General features: G+C 39.3%; 2 protein-coding genes across 8 annotated transcripts in view; both read right to left on the bottom strand.

The window, feature by feature from the left end:
- Nucleotides 1-270: 270 nt before the first annotated feature.
- Nucleotides 271-6,853, bottom strand: cdc42ep2 (CDC42 effector protein (Rho GTPase binding) 2). Of its 3 annotated transcripts, none has more exons than XM_056745664.1 (3): nucleotides 6,417-6,853; nucleotides 6,249-6,294; nucleotides 271-3,273 (listed from the first exon to the last, which is right to left on the bottom strand). In XM_056745664.1, the coding sequence occupies exon 3, from the start codon at nucleotides 2,988-2,990 to the stop codon at nucleotides 2,202-2,204; it is 789 nt and encodes a 262-aa protein (XP_056601642.1). In that variant the 5' UTR covers nucleotides 2,991-3,273; nucleotides 6,249-6,294; nucleotides 6,417-6,853; the 3' UTR covers nucleotides 271-2,201. The 3 variants fall into 3 exon arrangements, with proteins under 3 accessions (XP_056601642.1, XP_056601643.1, XP_056601641.1); XM_056745665.1 differs by having other exon boundaries at nucleotides 6,281-6,294; XM_056745663.1 differs by lacking the exon at nucleotides 6,249-6,294.
- A 3,363-nt stretch (nucleotides 6,854-10,216) lies between these two features.
- The window catches only part of LOC130419165 (spectrin beta chain, non-erythrocytic 1), a 70,467-nt gene continuing 58,929 nt past the window's right edge, over nucleotides 10,217-21,754 (bottom strand). For 3 of the 5 annotated variants that reach the window (XM_056745656.1, XM_056745655.1, XM_056745657.1), the window contains 16 exons: nucleotides 21,633-21,722; nucleotides 21,255-21,548; nucleotides 20,869-20,999; nucleotides 20,553-20,757; nucleotides 20,072-20,449; nucleotides 19,739-19,983; nucleotides 18,651-18,789; nucleotides 18,337-18,421; nucleotides 17,938-18,134; nucleotides 17,732-17,847; nucleotides 16,847-16,922; nucleotides 16,357-16,464; nucleotides 15,137-15,318; nucleotides 14,858-15,031; nucleotides 13,461-13,503; nucleotides 10,217-13,381 (listed from right to left, as the gene is read on the bottom strand). In XM_056745656.1, the coding sequence (XP_056601634.1) occupies nucleotides 13,172-13,381; nucleotides 13,461-13,503; nucleotides 14,858-15,031; nucleotides 15,137-15,318; nucleotides 16,357-16,464; nucleotides 16,847-16,922; nucleotides 17,732-17,847; nucleotides 17,938-18,134; nucleotides 18,337-18,421; nucleotides 18,651-18,789; nucleotides 19,739-19,983; nucleotides 20,072-20,449; nucleotides 20,553-20,757; nucleotides 20,869-20,999; nucleotides 21,255-21,548; nucleotides 21,633-21,722 (2,673 nt within the window). In that variant the 3' untranslated portion in view covers nucleotides 10,217-13,171. The remainder of the gene's footprint in view (nucleotides 13,382-13,460; nucleotides 13,504-14,857; nucleotides 15,032-15,136; nucleotides 15,319-16,356; nucleotides 16,465-16,846; nucleotides 16,923-17,731; nucleotides 17,848-17,937; nucleotides 18,135-18,336; nucleotides 18,422-18,650; nucleotides 18,790-19,738; nucleotides 19,984-20,071; nucleotides 20,450-20,552; nucleotides 20,758-20,868; nucleotides 21,000-21,254; nucleotides 21,549-21,632; nucleotides 21,723-21,754) is intronic. The other 2 variants (XM_056745659.1, XM_056745660.1) reach the window with 1 other exon arrangement.

Raw genomic sequence — 21,754 nt, 5'->3', positions numbered from 1 at the left:
TGTCACAGAGCTGTTCATGCATTGACCTGCAGTTTTGCTCTCTCTTACACGCACAATACAATAAGCTTTAGCTAGAGAATTCTGTTGCAATAAAACAAGAAAGAGTGAAAGGGTTTGCAACTGTTTAGAAAAATTATATAAAATGCAAATAAACTCAAGCATTTCTTCCTACTTTAAAATTGTTTTAAATATACACAACAGAAGCAAGCAATTAAATTAAGCACTGTAATGGTAAGTTTGATTCATATATCTTATAAAAATTCTCAGTCATACCGTTGGAGAAATCAAAAATCATTTATTCACCTTTATTTTTCTGCCTCTATGTAAGTGTACAGTCCGCTGACATGTGTACAGCAGCAACAAACATCCAACAGAATCAGCTTATAAAATCATCAGATGGCAAGTAAAAACCAACATAAAAGAAAAGGTTCTACAGACACACATTATATGCAGGTTTAATTTGTGTAGCCATAGTGTTAATGATTCACTTTTACTGATAAAGCAGAAATACTCTAACATTTCTCACAGACACATATCTGCTTGGCCCTAAGTCTATGGTGTATTTCGTCTAAATGCATTTTTACTGTCTCATCGGTCTCATGGGTAAATAAAATTGCATCACATGTTGATGTAAACACATACACTAGATTGATAAAACAAGAAAAAGATGAAAGGATGAACTGTGCTGCTTGTATTTTATATTCTACAATCATAAACTTTTATTTTCAGGTCATGTGCCTCTGAACCTTTCAGGTCACAAAGTCCTGGTTAAATTTGGGGTTAGGCTCGCAAGCATTAAAATAGGTTAGTAAAAAAGATATAAACATGTGTACATTATATTTTAGATAATTAAATTAGACCTGCCGACAAAAGTACTCCTATAGGATATCATTGATTTCTGTATTTAATCGATCAAAATTGAAGCAAAATCTTCAAAATTAAAATCACAAACAAATCACGTTTAGTAAATCAAAGAGAGGTACAAAAAGAAACAAAAATAAATAAAGAATTCCACAAAACTCCAGGAATCGGAAGTATGTAATTTTTCTATCCTACAATACTTGTAACTATCCCAGCTTAAAATGCATATATTAAACTATCTATGTAAGCCATCTGTAGGCTGATGGGTTGGGTTGTTCTGGAAACCTGTTTCCAATCAATCATGATTTCTGTTTGGTGATGCTATGAAGCAACTGAATTTTCTTATAAACCCCAGCAACCCTAAACAGTGCAAAGGCAGCATACTTACAAAAACCTGACAGCAACAGAACAGTGTGTTTCTGTTAATATTTGCCAACATTCTCTTATTGTTCTCTCATGTCCTGTTCTTGTCCATGACACCTTAAAGCACATAATGGTAAACTTGTCTAGTCTGGCATTAATGTACATTTAAACATACACTAGTATAATGACTAATCAACATACTACCACATTAGGGAAGATTACATGGCGGTAAACACAAGGCAGCACTCTTCGGTCAGAAACAGGCAGCGCTACTTCTGCCAGAAAGGTTATCAGTGATTAAAGCCTAAGGGAACGCAGATACCCTAAACATCAATCACAGTAAAAGGTGAAAAGTATATTCCCGTTAGGTGAAAAGGGAGCTTGGAGCCTCTGGGGTTTTAAACTGAAGAATGAAAACTACAAAAAAAGCTTGAAATCCCAGGGTGTAGATGCATAGGCCTCCTGGCGTGTGTGTCCAGATCATTAGGGAGGAGCTGCACATTTTTACCCGCTTACACAAATTGCAACAACACTGGGGGGAGAGATGATGTCATCTGTGCTTTCAGAGAGAAATGTGAGTGTTTCTTTCCCTGTTGACCAGGGGGCCTGTATGTTATTACAGACCATGCAGTTACTAGCAGATATAATGCTGAGATGGTTTAGTGTTTAAAAATCTATCTATAAGTATTTTTTAAATAAAAAAATCTCCTAAAGTTTGTAGCCCCACAATTAGAGAGATTATTTAAAATGGTTCTTTTTAAAAAATCCTGATGGTGAAACAGATTCCTTTTTGGTTGGCTTAAATGCTGACGACGGGTTTGTCTGAAAGTCTAAAACTTAGATAACGGGCAAATAAAGATGAAATCTCCAGTAAAATGCTCATTTACAGCATGCACTACAGAGTTCTCTCATAGTGCAAAAAGAAAAATGTGATGTACCATGGAGTTTCATCACTCATATTTCCTCTCCCGAACCTTTTAGGTGTAAATCTCCTGTCGCCCATTGGATGTAAGTCCCCCACTAAATGTTCCTATTCTCTGCTTGTCCATGATCTGAAGCACATCCTCTAGGATGGATGGCCCCAGGTCCAGATGAAGGGACAGGAGAGAACCAGCATTTGAGAGGTATTGCCTTTCCTCTCCCTCTCGATTTCGTACACACTTCTCGTCTTCCTCTGTCTCTGGACTTGGTTCATAAGTGTGCCTATGAAGGGGAGACCTGCTCGAAGATGCAGGAAGTGATGCGTGCCGTGACACACCCAAACTTCTCTCTTCCAGGTGAAGTCTAGGAGGTTTGGGAGGTGGAGCGAGAGATGGTGATGTTGGAGTAGATTGAGTTTTTGTTAGGACGGCAGTATGCTGAGCCTGGGTCGCCGGCACCTCAGCAGTTCCCTTGGCTGGTGAAGTCGCAGGGTTTGTTGCAGGAAGCGTGAGAGCTTGCACTCCTCCAATGACTGGAAGCGAGAGCGCATTTTTCAACAGAGGTGAGCTCTCATTGGCTGGTGGGTGGCTACTTACACTTGCAGTGCGGCTTAACGGGAGCGTACCATGGCGGCCATGTTGTCCAGGTAACAGGTGGAATTTACCTTGTAAGAAAGACAGGTCACCGAAAAAATCGTCAGCCCCGCCACCACTGCCGATGTGGATGGTATGTCGAAAGTCTCCGAGCGGGGGGCTGATCATGTCTGATGAGAGAAGGTCCCGAAGCTTTTCCTTCTTTCCTTTACGGCTTCTTCTTTTAAGGTATATGGGAGCCTTGGCAGACATGTCTGACCGACTACGAGCTCCCGCGCAACAGAGATACCGATCTTCCAGCAGGATGAATGGAGGACAAAAAGCGTGAAAAGAACAACCAGACAAAAGCACTTGGAAAGAGGACAGCTCACAGCATACTTAGGATGCAAAATTCAGGCCACTTGGACACTTTAATGTTTAACTAGAAATCATCATTGTTCAAATATCGTCTCTGTTAATTCCCATTTGCAGGCCACATCCCGTCGGACAGTATAACATTCCCGGCATCCTTATGTACACTGCAATTCCAATTTGCCTGAAATTTGTAGAAGACAGAGAAAGATTATTTAAAACATAATCTCTAGCACTTATTAACTCTTGTTTACTTTTTGTTTTTCAGATTTTGGGGTTTGGGAGCTTTACAAAAGTAAAAAGAACTATATCACATTACAAAAAAAACATAACACTTACTCAAAATGCCTAACTACACAATCATAGCTTTCACATAGTGCAAAGTTCTTAAGGTCAGTTTTAGAAAGAGAAATTCAATAATCTTCTCGGAAGATAATAAAAAAAGTTACAAAATGTAATAAGAAGGGAGATGATAAACAAACTGTTATTTGGACAAAAATCTAAGCAAACAATCAGGGATTGTTAGTTTTGGCACATATAGGAAGGATGACTATGTAATGACTATGTTTCCTCTGATAGTGGACTCAGCTGCACTGTTCCAGCAACTACAGTTTTACACATATGCAGATTACTCAATAGAAGTTGACACTTGAATTAAATGCGTACGTACGTGTTTTTCAGATACATTGCCAAAGGAGTTTGTGCGTCAAATGGTTAAATAAACCTTAATGAGTGGACTGTGTGCGCAGACACGTTGTAGAGAGACAATAAGTCAGTGGTTCTAGATTGTGAATCGTAATGCATACTTTCAGCATTATATCATACTTCTGGATCGGTTAACTATGTCCTGCTGTGTTTATACTTCCTTCAACCTTGACTTTTATCAAAGTGAGTTTAACTGCCGCACACACTGACCAGAAAACAAAGGCCAGTGTTTCCATCAAAAAGTGTGGATATAAAAGCCACCTCAGTGTTACATAAGAGACACAGCAATAGTCAGAGGGGCTCTGAAATGTACCAGTTCAAATTCTCTCCAAACAAAAATATGTAAAGCCAAATTCATGTCTCTCATGCAACCCTATATCTCATCAACAGAAAAATGTACATGCACAAACATTGCACAAGGAAAGCTGCATTTCAGCATTTTTTCAGTGCGGAGATGAGTGGGTGATTATGTTGAAGGTCCTGACCGCCCTGTATGCATACATGAAAACCAGTTCTGTAGAATGACCCACATGGTTAACTTGTGCATACCTAAAACAGTTTTCAGTGGAAATAAGCCAATGTAGTTAATAACCCGACAGAGCAAGATAATGATTGAACATAGATTAGCAGAGAGTCACAAAATAATGAACATATTAAAGGCGGGGAGTCAGATTTCCAAATTACTCTTGTTTAGACAAAGTCGGGCCGAGTACCAAAACAACCTTGGTGTCAATCAGCAGTAAGGTGCACATGATGGACATTAGTCGAGCTGAGCGCTGACGAAAGCGAAAGATGGGGGTAGGGGTGTGTCTGTTTTGGTGATTTGAAAATCAACAAGGGTTATGAGGAATAGGACGTCCCGCCTTTAAACCCAGAGATTTGAATTCATTAGATTACACTGCAACCAGCAGGTGTTTCGGGTCAAAGTTTCTTTTATTTCATACACTAAGTAACTTTTCTGGTTTGATCATTTACACATTATTTTCCCTTTTGATAGCTGCTTACAAGGTGTACGGTGAAATGAAACAAAAACATTTAGTCATCATCTTGTATTGGAATTAAGAATAAAATCTGTAAACATTACTTAAACAGACATCATTCACAACTACTAAGAATTTAGTGACAAAAACTGTTCACACAGTTCTCTGTTAATCAAAGCACATCTAGACGAGTTTTTCTAGACAAGGGGAATAAGGCCAGTCCTGTTCAGACTCGCAGAGGAGGTTCAGGGAGAGCCCATTTTTCTTTTATGGTATGCTGCTGATATCTGTGTTTATAGAGACTAATCGTGGATAATAAACAATTCAGTGGAACTCTGAGATGGAATAACACGATGTTAACCGTCATTTTACCAAAGTAAAGAAGTGTTAAACGTGACATTTAATGTGCAGCTCTGACGGCTCTTGGCTATTTATTAGTTTGGGAACACAAGTAAAAAAAATGTTGCTGTGAAGCGTAACACGGTGCTGTGCTTGGACAAGCCTCAACAGACAGCTCTGTTTATTAGACAATGAAGAGACACAAAAACACAACCGTTTTTGGTTTGACACACACATACACCGAGAGAGAGAGAGAGAGAGAGAGAGAAAGAGAGAGAGAGAGAAAGAGTGAAAGAGAGAGAGAGAGAGAGAGAGAGAGAGAGAGAAAGGGAGAGAAAGAGAGAGAAAGAGAGAGAGAGAAAGAGAGAAAGGGAGAGAAAGAGCGAGAGAGAAAGGGAGAGAAAGAGTGAAAGAGAGAGAGAAAGGGAGAGAAAGAGAGAGAAGAGAAAGGGAGAGAAAGAGAGAGAGAGACAGAAAGAGAGTGAGAGAAAGGGAGAGAGAGAGAGAGAGAGAGAGAGAGAGAGAGAGAGAGAGAGAGAAAGAGAGACAGAAAGAGAGTGAGAGAAAGGGAGAGAAAGAGAGATAGAGAGAGAGAGAGAGAGAGAGAGAGAGAGAGAGAGAGAGAGAGAGAGAGAGAGAGAGAGAGAGAGAGAGAGAGAGAGAAAGAGAGGTGAGAGAGAGTGAGAGAAAGGGAGAGAGTGAGAGAAAGGGAGAGAAGAGAGATAGAGAGAGAGAGAGAGAGAGAGAGAGAGAGAGAGAGAGAAAGAGAGGTGAGAGAGAGAGAGAGAGAGAGAAGTCTTTTTATTCTCTTTTTTTCAATCTGTGCCACAGTGAGCACATCGTTGTCCGCAAATATATAATAATATCTAGAAGGTAAATACTTTTGTGATTGAAGTTGAAACCTTAACAGTAAATAAAATTCACACAAAATATGTATGTATAAAAGCGTCTGGAAAATGCATGTAAATCTACATTTGACTTATCCAATCTGCGCTCAGACGAGATTCAAAACGAAAGTTAAAAATGAGAAATAAACAAAAAACATAACTATTATGAATAAACCAGCAAAGCAGGGTCGTTATATATGTTTAAATCATTCGAATACGACATAATTTCAAACGTCATGCCACCTTACATCATGCTTCCTTATCGATACATCAGCATTACCTCGTGCTGTCATGCTGTCCAAAAACATGTAAAGAAACAAAAATCAGTAAGTTTGCGGTAGATTTACAGTCAAAACACTTACAACTTCTGCTCATACAACTTAAAATCACAACGCAAATTCTACATGTTCTCTTACCGTCGAGATCAGTAGCGCTCGCTGTCCGTATGAGCAATTTCTGCGCGAATTAAAATATGCGCAGGTCTTTCAGGTCAAAATCTATTCAATAACACCAGACTTCAATTTCTGCTCAGACTCATATTCCTTCTTTCAGCGCAGAACTTGCAGAATTGACAGAAGCACGAAAATAACCTCGATACCACATACTCCTGTACAGTATTTGCTGATCCAGTAGAAATAGATCCGTGCTATAGAGCGCTGAAAGCTCCACACCTCACATCACTGTTGGAAGAGAGCGCCACATGTCGTCAACTGCACAGGACTGGAGTCTGCGGATCTGGATCCATTTATATTGCCAATCATGTTATCCGGGCCATTATTTGGAGTTTACCAGTGCGCGCTTCTTCCGTGTTGCTGAAATTTCCAGCACTACAGCTTTATCACACGCACATTGCTGTACGCACGCACGCACGCACAAAGTGGTGAAACATTAACAACGACCGCATTATTCGTATATGTGTTTGTGGAATTGTAGAGTTATGTGTGTCATGTGTAATGTTTATGTTAATGTATTGAAATGGACAATAAAGTTAATCCATTCCTATAAACATGTCTCTGTATACACCTGGAATTTCTCACATTTGCACCTGCTGTAGGCTATGCCAGACAGCTAAATTGATTTGAACAATACCTCATCAGACCTTTGACCTTAATAAATTCTTGTCCCAGCCCATCATTTTATACCTCAATCTCCAAGCATTACCATCTCCTAATATATTTACCATGCATCTTTTCCTCAAAAGATGATGAAAAAGAAAAATCTTCTAGGATCTTGGCTTGAAAACGAACACATTCACATTGAATGTAAAACTGCCAAAAGATTGCCCTAAAAAATACCAGGCTCATGAAATGAGATATAGCTAGTATTTTATAATGACTGTCACTCTGTGTGGACCATGTGTGCCTATTTAGTTGGTTTGTCAGTTCTTTGACATTTTGAAAGCAAAAACTGTTGGTGTTGATAAAGTAGATGATCTAGAACTAGGATCTAAAACTTTTTTCTAGCAAAATCCCAATCATTGGAAACAGAATAGCAGTTCTGCATTTTAAGCCTAGCTATTAAAACTTTAAAGCTCCATAGTAAAGTTTTGGTAAGTAATACATATATCATTAAATATAGTACATTTTAATGTGGAACACTTTAAAATGTAAAGACGTCAATCAATGTAAGATCAAATACAGAGCTTTGTAATACAAATACATTAGGATTAAGAACAACATGAGGGCGAGTAAATATTAACAAACTTTACATTTTTGGACAAACAATCAAAAATATCGCTTCCCAACAGACAGCCAAAAAAACAGCTGTTATTGTTTTTTTCCAGGTAACAAATCCTAATTAGCCTTACCCAGATGTTTAGTATGTGATATAACTATGGCAAATGAGAAACAAAGCAACAAAGAAATTCGAAAAAATTAAGTTTCCTGTATAGCTCAGTGTAGCTCATGAAGGAAAATGCAGAGGTCTGAAAAGACAGGCTTTATCAAAAACAGTATAGCCTTCATTGTCACGCTCATGTATAATCCTATCCCTAACAGTCGTGTACCACTATCATATTGTGAGGTATTACTCCTCCTTCAGAATGTGGGTCGATACAAAACAAACACCTTAGATGTTAGTCACCACCACAGAGTGTTTTCAACAAATCCATTTGAAATGTTTAATATCGGCTCTTACAAATGAATAGATTATACAATTCTGTTCGATTTTTTTAAGATGCTAATAACCATATTGTGACATTCTTATTTTATTTATTATATAGTATATTTTACAATAGTAGTATAGTATATTTTACAATCTGCCTCTGTCCTTTAATTCTTAGCCTATTACAGTTGCGTTTAATTATCTTGTGCAACATATGTTGTTTTTACTTGGACTTGCCAAAGCTCTGAACTCTTCACCTCCATCTTTTGTCTTTTCTTTGAAAACGATCTGCTTTTCTGCCCTCATGACCTTATCTGCTCTTTGAATCACAAGCTCCTAACCATCAGTATCACACATATTTGCCTTCAGACCTATCTGGAGTCAAAATGTGTTTGTGTGTCTGTCTGTGGTAAGCATTGATTGGGGAACAGGGCCAGCTATTATCCATCTTTCTCTCTTCTCCAAATCCACTCCAGATGCGATGTGCATTTTGTAAAGCAGATCTCAACCCTACTTCCATAGAAATGTACAAACTTAATAACAGAAACTTGTGATGCATACAACTCCAACAATTGGGATTGGGATTTAGAAATGTCCATCATACCAGAAGAGCAAAACATTCTAACACGAATCAGTATGACATCATGCCTCAAGCCTGAAAGTGGAACACTTGGCATACCTTGAGAAAACATATCTTCTGTATCAAAAAGTTATTGGCAAATCAGCAATTAAAAGCCAAAATACATTCAAATGTACTTGGGTTTGTATGTTAGAGAAAAAACATAATCGGACTTGAAAGAATATATTTATTTCGATTCAGCAGGAAGGACACATCTACTGTACGTTCACGACTTTCCTAATAACTATTGCGCAAACCACATTTATGAACTTGAATGAGGGTCACCCAAGCGGAAACGTTTAAACTGATCCAAGTTCTAGAAGAAACCCTCATAAACAAAACACGCTCTTGTAACAGCATAGAAGAGCAAAGAACAGTTCAGAGATACAATTACTGAGGTAGAATATTGATATGGAGTTTACACAGTTTGATGATAAATAGTTTTGTTAATTTTGTAGCTCGGCTTTACAAATGAAAAATTACGTGGTTTCACGGTTTCTTTGAAATTTTACGAAAAGAAAGCCAAACTTACAGTTGTCAGTCCGTCGGGGCTTTAAAACGATGTGCAACAGTTTGAAGCTCTCGGTCGGTGTGTGACACTGAAGTGCAGGCGGTTTTACGGTCGCTGGGTAACGTGCCTTTGTGACTGAACACAAAGCGGGGGCCCGTCAGGGCTGGAGGTGAGGACGCTGTCACAGCATTAAAATTGCCTTAACATATTCATTCATTGCTAAGCTATTCTGAACACTTGATAGACTGTGAATATGTTTTAAAACAAAAGCAGAGAACGTTAACTAAACGGTATTTGCATACTGCACATGGGAAGCATGCAAATCATGGCACTTTATAGAACATAATGGGACTTGCTGAAGGGCCAGCAGAGAATGTTTCTTGCAAACCTTGTTACCAGTCTGTAGGCAGTTCAAAACGTTCTTGGTCGAGTTCAAGACCAGTTTCATAGCTGAACAACTGAAATATTGTTCTCCGAGCAAAGGCGGCCTGATGTAGCCATAAAATATCAACATTAAATATATGACATGTAATTAATCCGAAGTGATCTGTAAGTGCACTTGTATAATGTTGTCATTTGACTAAACTCAGCTACAACAACTCTGTGAACACGAAACCAAAAGGCAGATAATGTTGGTGAAGTGGGGGGACAAGAAAGGGGGCTGGGGCCTTAAGGTCAAAGTTCATGACGTGGCATGGATTTAGCAGTGAGCGCTAATAAAGACAGAAAAGAGGGGTTTTGTTTTGTGCCTGAACATGTGTGGGAAAGGTAGACGTTAAAAAGCTATTGTTTTTATATCAGGATAATATTGACATTTTCATACTTTTGACTCCTACATGTAATAAAATGATATTATTTACATCATTTTCATATCAAGTTAACAATAAAGCTATTGAACAAAATGTCTTAGATTTGAGCTTTTTCTATTGTGTAGTCAGACCCATACACACATATTGTACTACATTACACAATATGACGCAGAATTTATTTTCAAATCATGTTTTATTCCTAATATTAGATGTAGATACACGAGTCAATGAACAAGTCTTTCCTGTTTATATCAGTAATGAAAAATGCTCCACAGCACACTTGACCCCAGGTGGCAGGGTTTGGTATTACAGACAACAAACTCAGGCTGCAGTTTTACACGAGGTGCAGTTGCAACAGTAGTATTAATATTAATATTTATAATGACTTTTATAATAGTAGTAACAATAATAACAACATAATAGTAGTGATGTTGAAAACTCATTAAGAGGAATGGAATCAACGTTCTTTAATAAACAATTTGAATGGGTTTGCATTAAAATCTTGCAAGGTAAACGTCTAATGGATGAGGAAAAATATTTGCTTTAAAAAACAAGTTATACTTAATGTAACGCTTGGCACACTGAGGTCACACTTTGAGTAATGAGCTTTTCCCCATTGAATTCACTGCATTGATATATTGCAATATAAATTGATGTTTCATTTTTAGAAATTCACATAAACTGGATTTAGATACTCATATGTGTCACAATGTAACTGACCATAGAACCAAACTAGAAAAAAAAAAAAAGGGTTAAGAAAAACTGCAAAGTTATTGTGATATAGAATAGGGAAAAAAATCAACAGCATAAATAAGAGATATGAACTATAACCTAATGCAAAACTTAGCACACAGTCCCATTAGTTAAGCTCAGGCTAAACAAATCAATAAAACTAAATAACAGAATTTTGTCTGAAGTATTGATCTACAGCTAGATCATTAATAGTGGATCTTCAACCCTTTAGTATGGAGAACATCATACTGATCTACAGAATGTTTCACTACAGTGACTTGAACCTCATTTCCGATTCCCTGAAGTGAATCCCTGTTCAGAACAGAAAAGTTTTGGTGACATGGCTTTTTTGGTGAGCAAGACCATGTTTAATAGGGAGTCAGCATCATTTCCTTCACATCAAATACAGCTGTTTACTGTGTCTTTGTGCCCACCCCTTAAATGTGTGTCTGAATAAAATGTAAAAATGAATGACATACAGTAAGTACATGGCTCAATACTCCACACACTTCAGAGGAAGGGGCTTCATTGTATGATGTCAAAAAACCTCACGCTAACGTGAACACACCAAGGCAAGCTTTCTCACGATCACATGAGGCTGAAAAATCTTTATCCTACAAAAATACTGATTTCATGCCACGGCGGGTACACTTGTTACCAATACATCATGCTCTTTAATAACTGCAAAAGTATATCTGAAATCCTGTCTGGCAGATTGCCATTGATCTGGCTTTTATGGACGTTACTTAAGGTAACCAGGAAAACGGTCTCTCCTGCCCGCAAGTATCAAACCTGCAATTATACGCTGTAAAAATTTCACATTCCTCCAAGGAAGATCATTTGAAAGTTGTGATGTACAAATAAATGGAACAGATTATCTCAATCGCCATGAGTGGGGGAAACTGTTAATTTGGTCCATATTAAGAATACCTCAGTAGTTTTGTTTCTTTTTTAAAACACATTCACAACCAGTATTACCTGAAAACAACCTCTTCTGTGGATACACGCACACAAACGCGCACTTACATACACACACACACACCTAGAAATACAGCATCAACCTAAGGAGCATCACTGACACTAAATCCAACTTTAGCTTTAATAAAAGAGGTTAATCTCTGTAAAAATACATACGTGTAGGGGGAAAAAAGCTTGTGGGTTTGTAGTCTGTGTGTTTGAAGGGTGAAACTGATGCCTGAGAATAAACCCCAAGGAACCTGTACAAGGAAGCTTGGTGAACTACGTATTGAAATCAAACCAATGAGGAAATAAACAAAAGAGTTAATGCCACTCCTCACAATTCTTTGTAAATTTAATGTTGGCTTGTGCAATTGATTTTTGTGTTGCGTCTGTTTGCTTTTGAGCAAAAGGAAAACCAGTTCAAACCACAGCATCACACCTCAAATGCAAATCTTCACCACAAACATTTTTCTGGTAAAAGAGATAAAGAGGTTATGAACTAAAGAAACAAGCCACACAATGAGAAAGCAAAAATCTCAAAGTATCTCTCAATTGGAAATAAAGATAAGCTAAGTTCAAAGATAAAAGATAAACTAAAAGCATTATAAATAGTTTTTTGTTTACGCCTTTTCTTTTACTGGCAAGTCCCAAAAACAACTCTCTTAAAACGCATTCGACATATTCATATCAAGAAAAATGAATGAAAGTAAAAATTGGGTCAGAACAGTCACAAGTGAAAAAAAGACCAACACAAACTCCCACCCCATGGCCTCTTTTTGCGTTGTTCTCTCTTAACATGACTCATACCAACTATACTTACAATTTTTTTAAATATTCCATTTTAAATGGACTAAAAAAATGCAACAGCAAATAAACAATATTAATAATAGCAACAACGATTAAATCTTTCGTTATAAGTATAACAATACCAAAAAAGGATAGTGGTCCTTCACAAAGAAAATTGAAATTAAGACAGAAAATGAAAATCAGTGAAACAGGACAGCACTCTTCGTCTTTGAATAATTGCAGTATGGATAAGCTCTCTAACCCGAAGTTTAAAAATTTGGGGAAAAGTTGAAGAGGAAACTAGCCAAACTGAAAGCTATGAGCTGAACTTCAAGAAGCTTCTGCTGCATTGGCTATTGGTCTGAGAGCTGGTCTTGGTCCTGGACGTCACTCCCTCTTCTCCTGAGAAGCCCCATTAACAGCTCAACCTGGGAATTCAATACATCACAGGCCAAATGTGGCACGACAGCTAGGAGGCGAGATTGAACAAGATCCATGTGTGAAATGATTCCAATTTAAAAAAGGGCAAAAATGGAAAATGTACCACGAGGTGACATGTGACTCCCGTTTCTAACATTTTAAGTTTCGATTGTTGACAAACTTCCATCGGTTGTTTCGCTCTTTGTGTAGATCTGTGGTATATTTGGGTGCTTATTTCTTCTTGCCAAAGAAACTGAATCGCTTCTGGGGGTCTCTCTCTTTGCCGTCTTTGTTGCGCATGGTCACACCTCCTGCTTCACCCGAGCTGGGAGAGATGGGTGGCATGGTCATTGCCCGACTGAGACCCCTTTGGGCAACCGGCGAATGATCGGCAGGTGTCAGCGTCGACTGGATTGCTCGAATCCATGAACTCATCTCAGCCTGCAAGAAAAATTGTGTTTTTAGTTAACTTCATATTAGTGTAGCATTTCAATGTTTTATTATGTTGTCTGAAACTCACCTCATCCTTTGCTTGGAACAAGAACTCTTTTCCATCCCCAAGCCTGTAAAAATGACAACAATGGTTACATGCTTAGAATTGTGCAGAATAATATCGATCTTCTAGAGAAGGGGTTTGAGGCCGCAAGAGAGACCTAGGGTGTCCGCAGAAAACTTGATAGAACAAAATGAATTGACATAATTGATATTTTACCAAATTTATTTATAGCATAAATATATTAATAACCAAGTCTACATACAGCTTTGTGCTTAATAAAAGAGGTTGTAAAGTTTCTTAATGCCATTATTTATCCCAAAATAAATTTCGCTATTTACATTTTGCACATACAGTATGTTAAACGTAGCACAATCGGCACCATACTGTATGAAATATGCTCGTCAAATGATGGAACGAATTTAGAAGAATCCCGCTACTGCAACGATGAGTTTGTGTCAGTCTGACAAAACACAAAAAAATCTAGAAAATATGACAAACATTACATTACGTTTGGTTTTACATGTACGTTATCGCAGGAAATCGAGAGACCTTAGTGTGTGCTAAAAAGCCACACACAATCAGCGAAACATTATATTACCAGCTACTAAAGACATCGTCAGGGAGTTACTGGGAGAGAACGCAGAACGAAAGGTAGATAGTGTGCCTTTACTCGGAAATTACAGTGAGCAGACACATAGGTGACATGGCCAGTGATATTGCTTCGCAAATTTTTAGAGCAACTACAAGAATATTTTGCGCCGCAGCTAGATGAAAGTACTGATGTAGCAAATTAAGCACAACTTATGGTCTACATTCGTTTCAATGGATGGGACAGATTTGTCGAGGAACTTATGTTTTGTAAACCCCTTGAAGGCAGAACCATAGGACAAGATATATTTAATATGATGGATCAATTTCTGATGGACAATTCAGTAGACTGGTGTGTTGGAGTGTGCATTGACGGTGCTGCCGCTATGACTGGTAAGCTCAGCAGAGTTGTAACGCTGATAAAAGAGAAAGCCCCTGACACTGTTGCCACACACTGCATGCTTCATCGTGAGGCCAAACGAATGGATGATTATTGCATCAAGTGCAGAGAGATGTAGTTAAAACTGTAAACTATGTCAAATCACACCCATTGAAACAGGCTTTTCGTTTTTTTTCTCGTTTGATGCTTCACTAAGGAGTACGCTGGCTTTCGTGCGGGGCAGTGTTTAGTCGGGTGTATGCACTGCGCAAAAAGAGATGAGAGAGTTTCTCTCTGGTGAAAAGACAGAATTTGCCAAATGTGGATACTAAAGTTGTCAGGGAGGGATACGAGTTGTATCGTGTATTTACAGTATGGAAATGTCTTCGTAAATCAAATTCATAAGGTGCTTTAATATTCTTAAATATAGGTTATGTCTCCATCTCGTTCTCACCTAAGTTTAAATACATTTTTTTTTTTCTTGTAGTCTTGGGCAACATCGCAGACAGCCTCGCTGAGGCTGATGGGAACTTCTCCATGGTAAGGGATTCCATTAGAGGCACTCTTGTTGTCCTTATAGAAGCCCAGACTGCCTTTACGTAATACACAATAAACATTCTGCCACGATCTGCAAACGCACAGGAAGAGAAGAAAATCATTTATACAATTCATGACAATACAATCTCAAATCATTGTCTCCTCAAAAACACTCCAATACAATTTCCTGTCTTACCTGGTGGCTGCTTTTTTGTTTTGGGATTCCATTTCCTGTTTCCTGCAGAGCATGCCCTCCATGGCTTCTGTGGCCGCATCCGCTCCTGGTCGTCCTGGCAGTGTTGCAGAAGGGTCTTGTCGTGATGCAGAGTCCAGACCACTGTCACGTCCAGGACCGTTAACAGATTCAGATTCTGATCCCTGGTTGACCAAAACATACTACACTTTAAGAAATGTTACAATAATGCCTTGTTTCTAATAACTCAGAATAGGGATTGTCACTACTTTGCTGGTCAATACAGTTTTGTAGTGAAATTAATGTTATACAATATTTATATTATACTGTACATTATCAGGATACAAACTTACTTTAAACTGCTCACATTTCCTCTAAATAATCTAAAAAATCTCAATATATCCAAAATACTTTTAACACTGATTTTCCTTTCATCATTATATTTTTTGAAAATGTGTTAATATGCTTAATTAATATTTAATCTCTCCGACTCCGTACGCACAACACATACTGTGCATGCACACAAAAGGCAAGCAAAGAAAACTAACAAAATAAAACCACTGGCATGTTCCAGCAAAGACAAACAGAGGGCAGTATGGAGAAGCTGTGGGATTGTAGGTGATCATGAAAAAACACTGCCACAAAGACACTGGGACATACTTGCCTCAAAGATCTCAGTCATTTCATATTCTAAGCCAAACAACTAAATACTATATCAGGAAAAACAGTTGCTTAGAATGAACAGCTACTAGCCTTAGAAAAAAGTAAAATCCGATGAAACTGAAGGAAAGAAAAACAGATGCAATCTTATGTCAAAGTATTAGAAGGGAATTAGTTCAGCTGTTGTGATGCACCCAAACACGTCAATATGGAAAACTTTACAAAAAAACAATGTTGCTTTTACAATCAAAGTAGAAATTTAGGAATTGGGAAGCTTTACGTGATAAAGTGCATCCCAAACACTGATGTTTTTTCTCAGGCATGAGCAACAAACAAACAAAATAATGTTACGGTACATGAAAAATTACATAAGCCAAACAGAACACAGAGCACAACAGCGATCCATTGACAACAATAGAAAGCAGAGCTGTGATGTTGCCCTCTAGCTGGTGTGGTATAGCTACCGAAGCACTGCCGGGCCGCGGGGTTAAGCACAGGCAGCTTAAGGCAGCGATACTACACTACGGCTAAAGGCAGACTGGCGCTACAGGGTTAGTACTCACACGCTCCTGTGCCTTGTGGGGTTTAGGCACAGGCTTAGAAACTGGGTTAGACTGAGGTTTAGTCTCAGCTTTAGGTTCGGCTTTCTTGAGCTCAGATACCGATAATGACTGCAGATAAGAGACGTCACAAGAATATGTTAACATGCGATGTGTTAGAATTTGTACTTGTGTGTGTTGTTGAAATGTTCTGACATTTAGAAGAACACACAAGACCACCACGAAAACATATTGATTGCTACGTTTTTTTTTCACACATACTTTTTATTCACAGACTCATGCGTTAGATTATGTTTGAGGACAGAACATTTATATTGATAGAAAAGCTTGAGAGGAACAAGGAAAATGATGAACATACAACAGGACACAACTGACTCGACTGTGATTTGTGTGTTGGTATGAAATTTTATTTTTGTGTCTAAATGCCAACACATTAAGGATCACTTATGAATCGAGAATTTAATAAATGTGCACATGGTGAACCATATCTGACCTGTGATGTATCCTGGTCGCTGTATACACCATTGACTGATACTGACTGGTTCAGTGTAGTCTGGTCCAGACTCGTCCTTCAGAGAAGCAAAAATGAAGAAAAAATGTATGCATAAATGTAAATGCCAGAAAAAACAAAAAGTAAAAAGAAAATAAGATAAACAATCTTGAATAAAAAACAATAAGGTCCTTCTCAAATCAGAAACTGTGGGTAGACAAAACTATACATGCTGCAGTGAACTAACACACTGCAGCTTACAACGTCGGTCTCCTGTCGGGGAACATGAGTGAGAACAAAGCATCGTACATCCATCTTCTCTTGCTACCTCGGTGGTTCTTTCCTACTTTAAAAAATCTGTCAGCATCCCTGTGCCTAAGAACAAAAAACTAACTTCCCGAATGACTATCGTCCAGTTGCCCTCACGTCAACAGTCATGAAGAAACTTGTAAAAAACAACATTTGCTCTTCTATCCCTGATATGTTGGACCCCCTTCAGTTTGCCTATCGTTCCCATTAAGCTAACTTTCGAACTCCTGAATCTTGGCCTGAATCCTTTACTCCGCGATTTGATCCAAGATTTTCACACTGGCAGACCTCAGGTAATCAAAGTAGGCCAGTTCACCTCCAACTCCATCACCCTGAGCGTAGGAGTGCAATAGGGCTGTGTCCCACATATGTGATTTGGGAAAGAGTATACTGTATATACATTTACGTTTACATTTATGCATTTGGCAGACACTTTATCCAAAGCGACTTACATTGCATTATTATCCTACACATTTATGTTTCTTAGTATGTGCAATCCCATGGGATTGAACCCATGACCTTGGCATTGTTAGCGCCATGCTCTTACCGCTGAGCTACAGGAAAGCAACATGCATTTACCTTGCAGCCGAATCGTTAACTTCCGACGGTACTACTTCTTCCACGGGGGGAGGTGTCGGTGGTCGCCTGGCCCTCTCTTCTTCTTCCCTTCTTCTTTGAATCTCATTTTCCTCCAGCTAACAGAGAAAAGAATTTGAGATTATGTTATGAATGCTTTCACATTTTGCAAATCCTTATTTTCTACTTGTGTGTGTATAGAAACAAACCGTGGTGAGCTTCTCTAGTAGTGTAAAACGCTCTTCCCAGCCTGCTGCTAGTTTTTCGAAGGCTTCATGGCGTTTGATAAGACTCTCAACCTCATCTACGTTAGTGCCCAATTCTGCTGCCCTGACCAACGGCTCCTGGCCAGCCAGCCATGTTTCAGCCATGGACGCATCTCTGCTGAACTGTAATACTTCCAGAACTGCCACACACAGAAACACAGTAGAGTATAAGGAAAGTGTCAAGGGCATTGCTAAAACAGACGGTAATAATGTGTATCACTTTCGTTGTTTATAGTCTGAACAGCAACATGAAACGCATTCTTACACTGAAATGAATGTACAGTTCCTTAGCATGCTAAGCTCCTAAAAGGCAGATAAACAAGCTTACTCCTACATACTCACCAATCTGTAAATGATCCATTTTCTCTTGCCACTTCTGATTAATTTCATTGCGTTTGGCCTGAAGCTGATCCAGTTTCTCTTGGATCTAGAAATAACACATATCAAACAAGAGATATTAACTCTGAGTGTGCTTAGGCATGTGGGTGTGCTTAGGCATGTGGGACTCAGTGAGTGTGCTTAGGCATGTAGGATTCTTTTGAAAAAATATATATATGTGTTTTGGCGTAATTTTGCACAGAGCCTGCACGTAAGTGCTCTGAGACAGTCCTTAAAATGATACTTTATGCAAGTGTATATATTTTAGATGGATATACCTCATCTGAAGCATAGTGGTTGTTGTTGATGAGGGTGCGTCCCATTTCACTGCATGCCGTGAAGCTGTCTGCTCTAGTCTCTATCTCAGACTTAATGTCCTGGTGGTTTGCAATTACCAGGCCAGCTGAAGAGACATCCCTACAACACAAAGAACAGATTAAATTTATTATATGTACAATGTAAAAGTAATTCTCTATTAAATTGATGCTTAACAATTGTACCTGTATAAATTTGTGTATCTTGTGTATGTTTACTGTACAAAACATAAATGTATGCATACTGCTTTTGTTGTTTATCTTCCACATAATTTGTATGTCAAAACAAATTATATGTTTGTACAGCAGTGGCCACAACTGATGTCCACATTTTCTTTAAATATATTTTAAAGATGTATTAAAGCCACACTATAGAGGATATGCATTGATGTCATTTCCCATGTGAACATGTCAGGACACACCCTGGGATGCTCCCCTGGGTGGCAAAACACTGGCGGAGCAGAATAGGAGAAACCGGGACAAAAACACGCATTTATTTGCTGAAATTACAAGGAGCTGGACTAAACGTGATGGTCTTACAAGTGTGGTAAATAATGTTGCTGAATAAGCTGCACCGTGGGCAGCGCAATACACATACATTTGTTAAATAAACTGATGAAACATTTGGCACACTTCCACAGGCAGGGTAATGTCAGAGCGAGGTTACAGCCGCTATGAGGATGCTCAGGTAGCAGCGCGAGTAGAATTCGTCCAGTTAAGAGTTGTTCTACCACTGAAATAATTGTATAAACATTATTTTTAGGATCGAAAAAACTGGCAAATAACAAATAAATCTTGCCCGAGTTTTCATTTTTGGGTGGAGTATCTCTCTCAGACCTGGTGATGATATATGAATAAAACCCATTTTCTATGATATGCTTAAATTTGCTTTTCTGCCTAATTCTTTTGTCCCATAAATACTTAGATTAGTCCATTTTGTACTTTGATTGTTTTATTAAACCTGAGGGAGCATTAGAGGCAAATACCGTTTAAGTATACCCCCCAACATCACTTTTGGCCACTATGTATACTCAGATGTACTGTATGTGTACCTCGGACTGTCATGTGACTGGATCTGCAAGTTGATTCCCTCCATCCATAGCATGAGGTCTCTGACCATGTTAATGAACCTAAACTTCTCCACCGTGTCCAACAGGAGCAGCCGTCTGGCTTGAGTGGCAGACTGAAGACCCACCCAGTCCTCTGTAACCGCACGCTCATGACGGTGGATATCATCAGCCTTCTCTCCAGCATATGCTTTCTGCAGACGTGCCGCATCATCCTGCACCTGTGTGACCTGAAAGGATGTGACAGTCCCAAAGTCAGAAACATGCAGAAGAAGGTAGGGGGATGAAAAAGTGACACAATCAATCTCTCTCTTTTACCTGCCCGCTGAGTGCCTGAACGTCATGCTCATAAGCCGTGTGTTGCCTCAGCAGGTGCTGGACGGTGTTTAGATCCCGTCCAAGTTCGGCCCCCGCTAGCGTCTCCTTCTTTTCCCGTATGAGCCCCAGTGCTTCGCGGGCATCTTGATGGAAGCGGTGCAGCTCGTAAGATGCTGCCAGCATCTGCGTGCGTGTGTCGATAAGCTCCAGCAGGTCAGCCCAGGCCTCATTGAGGCCATCTTTCCACTCTGCCACGCTTGCGTTCTCCGGGTGACCAGATTCGATAAGATCATCTGCCTGAGCGTTCACAGCATCCACACGTTCCTGACCGATTGTGCTGGTGTCCCGTGCAAACTCCCGGAACTTATCACGCAACATCTAAAGCGTTGGGGAACAGACAGAATTCAGGTTATAAAAACTTTACCATTCGGTACATACAGTTATTTGTGTGCCATGTTGTGTGTAAGAGGCAATTTCATACCGTCACATGTTCATAATCTTGTCCGAGTTCATGAGATCCGGCGACAACCTCTCTCTCTGCGATCCACTGCTCTAAATCATCCACCTCTCTCTTCAGCTGGGTCAGTCTCAGTCTCTCCTGCAGTTTGCCTCTCCTCTCTTCTGCCAGATCTTTCAACCCTGCATAGAGTTTATCCACCTGGGCCTGCCTCATAGTGATTCTCTCACTGTAAGTGAAAGAGAGAAAAAAATGGAATAAATGATTCTTTCATTTCCACCACTGACTGATATGATTTGCTGTGTATCTGACGGTCAAGAGATCCCAGCATGCCTCTCACCTCTCTGGGTGTTCGCTGTTCACCATGAGTCTGCTGCTGTTGGCCAGCTGGTGGATGGTTTGGGCGTAGTCCTCCAGAGCCTGCTCCAGAATCTGGTGCTTCTTCACCATCACCAGAGCACTCTGTTCATCCTACAAAAAAACGTATTGAACAATATTATAATTCAAATATTTACTTCCATTTCTTGTGAGCTTTTTGTTCTTATGCATTTTTGTATATATGAATAAAACATAGGTTCCTTGTTTACAGCAGTTTCCCTTTTTGACAATTTGTGTCTAATGTCTTAAAAATTCTGCAAATTTTGTATCACGCACCATATTTTGATGGTTTAAAACAATGTACAAATATTGGTAATTCCAAAAAACCTTTGAAATGCTATAACTAACCTTTGCCTTTTCTTCTGACATCATATGAAGCTCTTGCTCTCCCATCCAGGCCTCGGCTTCAGCAGCATCTGCGTAAAACTGCTGCGCTCGGTTAGCCTCTGCTAGCCTCGCTTTTCTCTTCTCCGTCTCAGAAATCAGGAGGTCCCATGATTCCCTCAGCTCCGCCAGACGACCCTCCAACGCAGCTTTTCTCTCCCTGTCCACATCCGACTCCTTCTCAGGGGACATATTCCTACCATGAGCCTGGATATCATCGATACGTGGCTGATGACCCTGAATCTCCTTCTGCAGAGTCTGTGAAATGATGTGAAAACAGTCATGCAGCAAACCTGCTTAAACAGTCCTTCTACATTAAAAACACATCGAGTTATCAGTTACCTGGTTCTTTTTGATGAGCAGCTGGACACTGGGCAGATCTTTGCCGTGGTCTGTGGACGTGGCGAGGGGCATCCTCTCCTTCACCCATAACTTTAGACAAACAACATTTAAAACGTTACTCT

This window comes from Triplophysa dalaica, chromosome 4 (genome assembly GCF_015846415.1).
Source record: "Triplophysa dalaica isolate WHDGS20190420 chromosome 4, ASM1584641v1, whole genome shotgun sequence".
NCBI classification, from domain to species: domain Eukaryota; kingdom Metazoa; phylum Chordata; class Actinopteri; order Cypriniformes; family Nemacheilidae; genus Triplophysa; species Triplophysa dalaica.
Note: the sequence above shows the minus strand (reverse complement) of the source record. Positions and strands in the feature narration are given on the sequence as shown.